Raw genomic sequence first — 11,819 nt, forward strand, 5'->3', positions numbered from 1 at the left:
GACGCAGAGACACACTATGGAACTATAAGTAGAATTTGGAAATTTAAGTCGATTAAAGAAATTTAAGTAGAATTTGGAAATTTAAGTAGATATTAGAAATTTAAGTCGATTTAGGAAATGCAAGTATTAAGTATATTGTGGAACTATAAGTAGATTTTGGACCTTCAAGTATATTATGGAACTATCAGTATATTTTGGAACTTTAAGTATTAAGTAGATTTTGGAATTATAAGCAGATTTTAGAACAATGAGTAGATTTTGGAATCACCAGTAGACTTTGGAAGTATCAGTGGATGAATGATGAGTTCTCTGTATCAATGTGAATGATTCATGTGGCTAACATTCACACATGCGTCCAGTGTCGTAGGTGACGTACTTGAGTTTGTTGGGGTCTTCCTGGGCAGACTTGCGGAGGAAGGTGGCGTTGGGGTTGGTCGGATGTTCCCTGTGAGAACGTTCCGTGGCGTTCTGCTTGGCGGGCGCCGCTTGGGTCTTCTTGGCCGAGCGTTTGATCCTCTCCTCCAACATGCTCATGTCTTTCTCAGACAGCTGTCAAAAACAGAGAGATGATCGCAACAGGAGGACGGTTTTGGTGCGGACAGCGCAGAGCAACGGTATCGCAGACAGTTCCCGAACCCTTACGTTTCCGATGAGTTTGTAAACTTGCTCCCCACAGACGTTGTAGACCGCCACCACGGTGTTGAGGGCTGCGTTGCGGACGGACGTGTCTCTGTCGCCGATGTGAACGGCGATTTCCTTCAGGGACTTGGCTGGAGTCGGCTGACAAACGTTCATCCCGTAGCCTTCGATCAAACAGCCCAGCTCCTCCAGACATTCTGAAACGTTTGAGACGTCGGTTATTCTCCCACCTGTTACCGAAGCATCGGTCGTCTGCTAATGACGACACATACCAGCTCTCTGCTTGGAGTTCTTGGACTTTGTTCCCTCCATGAGCAAAGGGAAGACCTTGGACGCTGGGTGGACTTTACACAACATTCCCAGAATGGCCCGGACATCTTTACGAACCACGTCCTTCGATTCTCCCACCTGAAGGAGAGCGAGAAGACACTCGGTCTGTTTACACGTCATCAACTGACAGAGTCTGAGAGCTTACATGTGGAGGACAAAATGGATTTGTTGTCCGCGTACGTGTGACTCCACCTCCGTAGGTGGCGCTGTATCTCTCTGTCAGCTAGTGTGTGTTGAATCAGACAGGAACTATAAGTAGATTTTGGAATTTTGAGCAGAATTCCGAACTATAGGTAGAACTATGAGTAGATTTTGGAAGTACAAGTAGAAATCGGGAATTATTAATAGATTGTGGAATTACGAGTATAATTTGGAATTATGAGTAGATTATGGAAATTTCAGGAGAATTTGGAATAATGAGTAGAACTATAAGTATATTTTGGAATTTAGAGTAGATTTTGGAATTTAGAGTAGATTTTGGAATTACGAGTAGATTTTGGAACTACAAATAGATTTTTGTAAATATAAATTCTGTTAGATTTTGGAAATTATGAGTATAAATTGGAATTATAAGCAGATTTTGGAAATTTCAGTAGAATTTGGAATTATGAGTAGACTTTGGAATTATGAGTAGATTTAGGAATTATAAGTGGATTTTAGAATTTGAGTAACATTTGGAATTATGAGTAGATTGTGTAATTATTAATAGATTTTGGAATTATAAGTAGATTTTGGAAATTTCAGTAGAATTTGGAATTATGAGTAGATTTTGGAATTAGGAGTAGACTTTGGAATTATAAGTAGAATTTGGGATTTATCATCAGATTTTGGAACTGTAATAGAATTTGGAACTAGAAGTAGATTTTTGAATTATAGGTAGACTGTAAGAACAAGACGATGTTTTTGTGGCGACTCGCCTTGAGGATGAGGTAGGGGATGAAGGAGTTGGCCTCGAACTCGGTCAGGTGGTAGTTGTCTCGGTTGAGCATGGCAAACAGCAGCTTCAGATACTCCAGCACCTTCATCAGCACGGTGGTGTTTGTGTCAAAGAAGCGCAGCGTGACCCACTTCAGAATCAGGTCCAGGCAGCTAACCGTGGCTTCGCTCTCGCTCTCCAATCTCTGTTGAAATGCAAAATGAGAAACCATTAACAAACGAGAGCCGACGCCCACAAAACACGACCGCGACGAGAAACCAAACATGGCCGCCACCTCGATCATGACGCCGATGGCCTTGACGTGTCTCTGGAAGTCGTTGTGGAAAAGCTCTTCCATCAGCCACTTGGCCGTGCAGGTGGACATCCGGCTCTTCAGCTGCTCCACGTACTCGTCTCTTGGAGTCATGAAGTTCCACTTTAACATCTTTGGTTGGAGAAAGGACAAAAGGCAGTGAAATGAATCAGTCTCACTACAGTGAGGACGTTTCAGAAAGACAGGGGACAGAGTCACAGTATGGACTGTCCGTCCTTCAGAAAAGCCCATTGGTCAACGTCCAACGGTACGGTTTGGTAGTGAATTCCTGATACCAGCACAAATTCGGACTGAATTTCCAGCGTTTTGGTCATGACCGACATCGTCCTTCTGGACGTTGACCAATGGGCTTTTCTGAAGCTTCTTAAATGTGAATAATTTGACGTTTCTGTCATTTTTCAGCTTCTTAAATGTGAATATTTTCACGTTTCTGTCATTTTTCAGCTTCTTAAATGTGAATATTTTCACGTTTCTGTCATTTTTCAGCTTCTTAAATGTGAATATTTTCATGTTTCTGTCTTTTTTCAGCTTCTTAAATGTGAATATTTTCACGTTTGTCATTTTTCAGCTTCTTAAATGTGAATATTTTCACGTTTCTGTCATTTTTCAGCTTCTTAAATGTGAATATTTTCACGTTTCTGTCATTTTTCAGCTTCTTAAATGTGAATATTTTCATGTTTCTGTCATTTTTCAGCTTCTTAAATGTGAATATTTTCACGTTTGTCATTTTTCAGCTTCTTAAATGTGAATATTTTCATGTTTCTGTCATTTTTCAGCTTCTTAAATGTGAATATTTTCACGTTTCTGTCATTTTTCAGCTTCTTAAATGTGAATATTTTCACGTTTCTGTCATTTTTCAGCTTCTTAAATGTGAATATTTTCATGTTTCTGTCATTTTTCAGCTTCTTAAATGTGAATATTTTCACGTTTGTCATTTTTCAGCTTCTTAAATGTGAATATTTTCATGTTTCTGTCATTTTTCAGCTTCTTAAACGTGAATATTTTCATGTTTCTGTCATTTTTCAGCTTCTTAAACGTGAATATTTTCATGTTTCTGTCATTTTTCAGCTTCTTAAATGTGAATATTTTCACGTTTCTGTCATTTTTCAGCTTCTTAAATGTGAATATTTTCACGTTTCTGTCATTTTTCAGCTTCTTAAATGTGAATATTTTCACGTTTCTGTCATTTTTCAGCTTCTTAAATGTGAATATTTTCATGTTTCTGTCATTTTTCAGCTTCTTAAATGTGAATATTTTCACGTTTCTGTCATTTTTCAGCTTCTTAAATGTGAATATTTTCATGTTTCTGTCATTTTTCAGCTTCTTAAATGTGAATATTTTCACGTTTGTCATTTTTCAGCTTCTTAAATGTGAATATTTTCATGTTTCTGTCATTTTTCAGCTTCTTAAATGTGAATATTTTCATGTTTCTGTCATTTTTCAGCTTCTTAAATGTGAATATTTTCACGTTTCAGAAAGACAGGGGACAGTCACAGTATGGACTGTCCGTCCTTCAGAAAAGCCCATTGGTCAACGTCCAGAAGGACGATGTCGGTCATGACCAAAATGTCATTTGCTGCGGGTTCAGTCCGAATTTGTGCCGGTATCTGGAATTCACGACCAAACCGTACCTTATTTCAGTACTTTTAAAATGTTTGTCCAGTTCTGCATCAAAGTTTCTCAGTTTTTTTTATGAAGACGATTTAAGAACAGTAAATAAATAAACCAAAAAAACGATGTTATTTAGAAAGAACATTTAGGACCAGGTCAACAGCAACAACAACAGCACCTCTCCCTTGTGTGTTTACACAATCAGCTATGGACTGTGAGCTAACCGGCCAAACGTTAGCCACACAGCTCTCGCACCCGAAATTTGGCACCGATTCATTCATCAAGTAATTCACGGAAGCACCAACGTGTCAGTACCAAGTACAAAAAGTATCGGATAAACAGAAGGGGAGGTCATGTGACGACAGGATCGCTAACACGTTTACCTTCAGCTGCTTCTCTTCCTTCACCCGCAGCTCCTTTGCATTTGGAACGTGGATGAAGATCGGCCCGGACTTGTCTTCCTCGTCTTTCGCACCTTTGGCCGGAGGCTTCTTTCCAGCTGCCGGCTAAAACAACAACAACATCATCATCATCATCATCATCATCAGCGTGAATGAAGTGGCGAGCGTCGTTCGCTTTGATTTAAAGAAGGCGTGGAGGTAGAAATAAACTCGCTGTTTCAGCTTCTTAAATGTGAATATTTTCGTGTTTCTGTCGTTTTTCAGCTTCTAAAATGTGAATATTTTCACGTTTCTGTCATTTTTCAGCTTCTTAAATGTGAATATTTTCGTGTTTCTGTCGTTTTTCAGCTTCTAAAATGTGAATATTTTCACGTTTCTGTCATTTTTCAGCATCTTAAATGTGAATATTTTCACCTTTCTGTCATTTTTCAGCTTCTTAAATGTGAATATTTTCACCTTTCTGTCATTTTTCAGCTTCTTAAATGTGAATATTTTCACCTTTCTGTCATTTTTCAGCTTCTTAAATGTGAATATTTTCACGTTTCTGACATTTTTCAGCTTCTTAAATGTGAATATTTTCACCTTTCTGTCATTTTTCAGCTTCTTAAATGTGAATATTTTCACCTTTCTGTCATTTTTCAGCTTCTTAAATGTGAATATTTTCACCCTTCTGTCATTTTTCAGCTTCTTCAATGTGAATATTTTCACGTTTCTGTCATTTTTCAGCTTCTTAAATGTGAATATTTTCCTGTTTCTGTCATTTTTCAACTTCTTAAATGTGAACATTTTCCTATTTCTGTCATTTTTCAGCTTCTTAAATGTGAATATTTTCGTGTTTCTGTCATTTTTCAGCTTCTTAAATGTGAATATTTTCGTGTTTCTGTCATTTTTCAGCTTCTTAAATGTGAATATTTTCGTGTTTCTGTCATTTTTCAGCTTCTAAAATGTGAATATTTTCGTGTTTCTGTCATTTTTCAGCTTCTAAAATGTGAATATTTTCACGTTTCTGTCATTTTTCAGCTTCTTAAATGTGAATATTTTCGTGTTTCTGTCATTTTTCAGCTTCTTAAATGTGAATATTTTCACGTTTCTGTCATTTTTCAGCTTCTTAAATGTGAATATTTTCGTGTTTTTGTTGTTTTTCAGCTTCTTAAATGTGAATATTTTCGTGTTTCTGTCATTTTTCAGCTTCTAAAATGTGAATATTTTCACGTTTCTGTCATTTTTCAGCTTCTAAAATGTGAATATTTTCACGTTTCTGTCATTTTTCAGCTTCTAAAATGTGAATATTTTCACGTTTCTGTCATTTTTCAGCTTCTTAAATGTGAATATTTTCGTGTTTCTGTCATTTTTCAGCTTCTAAAATGTGAATATTTTCACGTTTCTGTCATTTTTCAGCTTCTAAAATGTGAATATTTTCACGTTTCTGTCATTTTTCAGCTTCTAAAATGTGAATATTTTCACGTTTCTGTCATTTTTCAGCTTCTTAAATGTGAATATTTTCGTGTTTCTGTCATTTTTCAGCTTCTAAAATGTGAAAAGACAGCCATGATGTTGCGAATGCGTAGCTAACGGTGAGTTTAATTCCGGCCTTGAAGAGAAGATGGAGGAGGTAAAGGTGTTAGGCTGAAAAAGTGACTGAACACAGATGAACAGTGGTGAACATGCACATACAGAACATACTCACTAGTCTTTAGTTATTGTTATTGTGACATGTTAAAGACTGATTTCACCTCAGAACTGTGTGTGTGAATCTGATTAGACAGCCATGGTTATTAGACTACGGTGGCCTGGAAGTGCAAACCATTATTACAGAAATGTTAAACTATTTTTTCCAATTTCTAATTGACTGTGACGCACCATTTTCTCTGTTTCCTTGTCGACTGTTGGAGTTGATTCAGAGATGTTTGTTAATTTGTCCTCAAGACATTTTTTTAATGGCGTCTTGTTGGGTATTTATGACACAATATTTATCATGACTTTATGAATCTTACACCTGGCAAACTCTGCATATGACAAAAAACTAACACTAAATACTAAAGTAAAACTAATTAAAAAGACTAAAAGTAATACAAATAAACACTAAAACTAATAAAACTACTCAAATCTACACTAAAACTAATTAAAGCTACTGAAATCTACATTAAAACCACTAAAATCTAAAACTACTAAAAACCAAACTAAAACTAATTAAAACTACTAAAATCTACACTAAAACTAATTAAAACCACTAAAATTTACACTTAAAACCAAACAACTAATTAAAACTACTAAAATTTAAAACTACTAAAAACCAAAGTAAAACTAATTAAAACTACTAAAATTTAAAACTACTAAAAAACAAACTAAAACTAATTAAAACTACTAAAATCAACAATATAACTAATTAAAACTACTAAAAATTACACTAAAACTAATTAAAATCTACACTAAAACTAATTGAAACTACTAAAAATTACACTAAAACTAATTAAAATCTACACTAAAACTAATTGAAACTACTAAAAATTACACTAAAACTAATTAAAACTACTAAAATCTAAACTAAAATCTACGCTAAAACTAATTAAAACTGCTAAAAATTACACTAAAACTAAACGAAAAACCAAACTAAAAATAATTAAAACTACTAAAAACCAAACTAAAACTAATTAAAACTACTAAAATCTACACTAAAACTAATTAAAACTACTAAAATCTACACTAAAACTAAACACCAAACAAACTAATTAAAACTACTAAAATCTACACTAAAACTAAACTCTAGACTAAAACTAAACTAAAATCTACACTAAAACTAATTAAAACTACTAAAATCTACACTAAAACTAATTAAAACTACTAAAATCCACACAAACTAATTAAAACTCCTAAAACTACTGAAATCTAAACCAAAACTATACTAAAAACCAAACTAAAACTAATTAAAACTACTAAACAACCGACACTAAAATCAAACTACTAAAATATACACTAAAACTAATAAAACTACAAAAAATCTACACTAAAGCTACTTAAAACTAAAGTAAAACTTGCGTCAATCAGCGCCTCTTATAGAGCAGCGCCGCTTCCTTTCAAAATAAGAGCCCCTGAACGCGTTCGCTCGTTACAACTTCCTGTGTCAAACGCTGAGCGCCACACGTTGACCGTCGTGAGCGTTTCATTCTGTAAATGTCAAACAAAGGCTTCGATGTCGTCACGCGAGCCTGTCGACGTTTAACTGTCAAAGGAATCGTCACTTTATCACGTCCAGGTAAAGGTGTTTGTTCACGTCCTGGAATAACGGTTTGTGCTTCCGGGCCACCGTACGAGACACAGGCGATGAAACCAGGTGGAGACGCCTCGGTGTGTCACACACACACACACACACACACACACACCTCTACCTTTTGACTGCCAGCTGCAGCCTTCTTTCTTTGACTAGCACTAGTGTCCTTGTCCTTGGAGGGAGGGGGAGGGGTGGGTTCCTCAGGAGGGGGGGGGGGCTGGGTGAATAAAAGTGTTTGAACAAAATAAAACAAAACAAAACAAAACAAAACAAAACAAAACAAAACACAACTCACATTGAAAGGATGAAGAAAAAAAAAACGCGTCGACAACCAGGGGAGAAGCATCGTTCATATTTTTCTAAAATCATTTGTGAAGACACTGCCTGCGTGCGTCTTACGTCTCCACCAGATGGCAGCAGACTGCGACATCACCGTTTTTTTCCCCCCGATTTCTACAAATGACGTGACGTCGTGTGATACAGGAGAGCACAGAGCATGGTGGGGGGGGGGGGGGGGGGTGTGATTGTGATTCGCTCACCTTCTTAGCAGCGACTCCTCCTCTGACCTTCTTCACCTCAGGTTTGCTGTCGACGTCATCGTTCACCGGCTGAGACCTGGAGGCTGCAGAGTAAACAGCACGCTCTTATTCTACAACCTTTTCTTTTTCACCATTTCCTGTTTTTTTCAGCTTCTTAATATTTTCGTGTTTGTCATTTTTCAGCTTCTTAAATGTGAATATATTCACGTTTCTGTCATTTTTCAGCTTCTTAAATGTGAATATTTTCACGTTTCTGTCATTTTTCAGCTTCTTAAATGTGAATATTTTCACGTTTCTGTCATTTTTCAGCTTCTTAAATGTGAATATTTTCACGTTTCTGTCATTTTTCAGCTTCTTAAATGTGAATATTTTCACGTTTCTGTCATTTTTCAGCTTCTTAAATGTGAATATTTTCACGTTTCTGTCATTTTTCAGCTTCTTAAATGTGAATATTTTCACGTTTCTGTCATTTTTCAGCTTCTTAAATGTGAATATTTTCACGTTTCTGTCATTTTTCAGCTTCTTAAATGTGAATATTTTCATGTTTCTGTCATTTTTCAGCTTCTTAAATGTGAATATTTTCACGTTTCTGTCATTTTTCAGCTTCTTAAATGTGAATATTTTCACGTTTCTGTCATTTTTCAGCTTCTTAAATGTGAATATTTTCACGTTTCTGTCATTTTTCAGCTTCTTAAATGTGAATATTTTCACGTTTCTGTCATTTTTCAGCTTCTTAAATGTGAATATTTTCACGTTTCTGTCATTTTTCAGCTGTATGGACAAAATTTAATACCTCATTAAATCGTGATTAAGACCCTTTAAGTGGTCGAGCAGGAACTGTCTCACAGAAAAGTGCTGTCATTTAAATACTAAGGTGACTCCATCTCATGTATTTTCTGTCATTTCTTTCATTTTCTACACTCCGATCACAGTGAAACAGTGTTTCTGGTTTTCCTCCACCAGAGGGAGCTCACAGGTTAGTTTCACTGCCCTTGTGGACATTTGACGACGTCGCACAAACCTGACGCGGCTCTGCTCGTCTCGGCCGAGTCCCTCTCTCCTCCGGTCTTGGCGGCAGCGGCGGGTTTTTCGGGAACGGCCGCTCGGGCCTTTTCCAACATGGCCAACACCTGATCCTTGGAGGACGGCTGAGAACAGACGAGGACAGTCAGGACTCTGCGTCAAAGGTCACAAGCCAGGAAATGAGAATAAAAAAAAAAACTAAAAAAAAAAACACAAATCATTACTTTGAGTTTCCCCGTGGCCTTGGTCATTTTGGTGTAGCCCAGGTGCATCATGAAAGCAGGCAGGGCGTCCTGAGCCTTCTTCCTCACGTCGCCGTTTCTGTCCTCTAAGCAGGCGTACAGCTGAGGGACGCACAGCATCAGATCGGCGGGCGCCGTCCTCAACGCGGGCAGCTTCTCTGCCAACCAGCCCAGAACCTGGTGAGACCAAGACCAACGTGCGTGACTCAAAAGTCCATTTTTTCCACCACAGAAGGTTTAGCGTTTGTGTGACGTTTTTTTGTGTGCGTTTTAGTCGACCTCCTGACGCAGGAAGGGGTTTTCTCTCTTCAGCTCCTCGGACAGATCCTCGCCCTCCAGCCACTCCTTCATCCCAGTCTGCTCCACCCACGCCTGCAGAGTCGTCAAGGCCGCCGCCCTCACGTTAGGCTGCAGACACGCACACACAAATGCAGGGTTTATGAGGAAAAACTACTCAAACACACGTATTTTATTTGTAAAAGAATCACTACTGAAATCAGACACAAATATCTGTATTTAAATTTGTAGAGTCACTACCAAAATCAAAAGAGCATAAAAATTTATTTTATTTTGGAATAATAAATAAGAAAGGGAATATTAAAACGTTTTTTAATTTTTTTTTTAAAAATAATCTCGACTAAAATGAAAAAGAACATAAAAAGCGGTATTTTATTTTGTCAGAATCACAACTAAAAACATAAAAACAACTACTAAAAAGAAAGGGAATAGTAAAATGTATTTCATATTGAAAGAAACACTACTAAAAACATAAAAAGAATTAAAAATGTGTATTTTATTTTGTAAGAATAACTGCTAAAAGAAAGGGAACATTAAAATGTGTATTTTATTTTGAAAGAACTACTAAAAAGAAAAAGAACATAAAAATGTGTATTTTATTTTGAAAGAACTACTAAAAAGAAATGGAACACTAAAATGTGTATTTTATTTTGAAAGAACTACTAAAAAGAAAAAAAACATTAAAATGTGTATTTTATTTTGAAAGAATAACTACTCAAAAGAAAGGGAACATCAAAATGTGTATTTTATTTTGAAAGAACTACTAAAAAGAACATCAAAATGTGTATTTTATTTTGTAAGAATAACTACTAAAAAGAAAGGGAACATTAAAATGTGTATTTTATTTTGAAAGAATAACTACTAAAAGAAAGGGAACATTAAAATGTGTATTTTATTTTGTAAGCATAACTATTAAAAAGAAAGGGAACATTAAAATGTGTATTTTATTTTGAAAGAACTACTAAAAACAACATAAAAATGTGTATTTTATTTTGAAAGAATAACTACTAAAAGAAAGGGAACATTAAAATGTGTATTTTATTTTGTAAGCATAACTATTAAAAAGAAAGGGAACATTAAAATGTGTATTTTATTTTGAAAGAACTACTAAAAACAACATAAAAATGTGTATTTTATTTTGTAAGAATAAGTACTAAAAAGAAAGGGAACATTAAAATGTGTATCTTATTTGGTAAGAATAACTACTAAAAAGAAAGGGAACATTAAAATGTGTATTTTATTTTGTAAGAATAACTACTAAAAAGAAAGGGAACATTAAAATTTGTATTTTATTTTGAAAGAACTACTGAAAAGAAAGGGAACATTAAAATGTGTATTTTATTTGGTAAGAATAACTACTAAAAAGAAAGGGAACATAAAAATGTGTATTTTATTTTGTAAGAATAACTATTAAAAAGAAAGGGAATATTAAAATGTGTATTTTATTTTGAAAGAATCCCTATCAAAATGAAAAAGAACCCATTTTAAATCCCTGAAACTGCTGTAAACGGTCCCTCAGACGGGGCCAGGCGGTTTTAAATGATGTCCACCAGCAGGGGGCAGAGTTGTGCGTTGTGTGGTCACGACCTTTGCCAGTGTGTGCGCAGTACCTTGCTGTCTCCCAGCACAGTGACGACGGGGATTCCCAGCGCTTTGACGTGCTGCTTCAGTCCAGGTCCCATGGCTGTGGCCAGCTGCTGCAGGATGGTCAGGGTCTGCTGCACCTGCACACACACACACACACACACACTTTAGTTCACACACACACACCTGCGCTCACCGTCCACCACATGTGCTCTCGGTGGGAGAAAGTGCATTAGTCTCTCGCTCACCAGGATCTTGTTGGAGTCGCCGAGCCGTCCCTTCAGCGCGAGCGGCAGCTCCCCGACGTTGGCCGTGACAAACTTGGCGTCCGAGATGACGGACGCCACCTCGTCCAGGCCTTCTTTCCTGATCTTCCAGTTCTTGTCGCCGATCTTGGACACCAGGTCGGACGTGATCTTGTCGCTGGAAAGAGAGACAGAGGGGGTGGCAGACGCCGATCGCGGTCACCTGATCGCTTTGACTTAGTCAGCGTTTCCGTTACCTGATGTCCGCTCTGGGCAGAAGGTCCATGACGTCCTGTTCTCCTCTGTCCTCGTCGCGCTCGTCTCCCTCGTCAGCCTCGTCGTTCGCCGACGCCGCCGACGTCTTCTTGGCGAATCTGGTTGGAGCAGGCG

General features: G+C 37.0%; 1 protein-coding gene across 1 annotated transcript in view; it reads right to left on the reverse strand.

Moving 5' to 3' along the window:
* Positions 1 to 11,819, reverse strand: part of ckap5 (cytoskeleton associated protein 5) — a 48,934-nt gene that overhangs the window by 14,826 nt on the left and 22,289 nt on the right. The window contains exons 20-33 of the mRNA XM_083893965.1: positions 11,687 to 11,819; positions 11,433 to 11,607; positions 11,211 to 11,324; positions 9,583 to 9,711; positions 9,286 to 9,480; positions 9,060 to 9,186; positions 8,039 to 8,121; positions 7,618 to 7,716; positions 4,214 to 4,336; positions 2,181 to 2,330; positions 1,887 to 2,090; positions 912 to 1,047; positions 643 to 836; positions 377 to 549 (exon numbers count right to left, since the gene is read on the reverse strand). The exon at positions 11,687 to 11,819 is cut by the window's right edge and continues 16 nt beyond it. Of these exons, the coding sequence (XP_083750091.1) occupies positions 377 to 549; positions 643 to 836; positions 912 to 1,047; positions 1,887 to 2,090; positions 2,181 to 2,330; positions 4,214 to 4,336; positions 7,618 to 7,716; positions 8,039 to 8,121; positions 9,060 to 9,186; positions 9,286 to 9,480; positions 9,583 to 9,711; positions 11,211 to 11,324; positions 11,433 to 11,607; positions 11,687 to 11,819 (2,035 nt within the window). The remainder of the gene's footprint in view (positions 1 to 376; positions 550 to 642; positions 837 to 911; positions 1,048 to 1,886; positions 2,091 to 2,180; positions 2,331 to 4,213; positions 4,337 to 7,617; positions 7,717 to 8,038; positions 8,122 to 9,059; positions 9,187 to 9,285; positions 9,481 to 9,582; positions 9,712 to 11,210; positions 11,325 to 11,432; positions 11,608 to 11,686) is intronic.

This window comes from Microchirus variegatus, assembly GCF_963457635.1.
Source record: "Microchirus variegatus genome assembly, chromosome: 8".
Classification (NCBI taxonomy): domain Eukaryota; kingdom Metazoa; phylum Chordata; class Actinopteri; order Pleuronectiformes; family Soleidae; genus Microchirus; species Microchirus variegatus.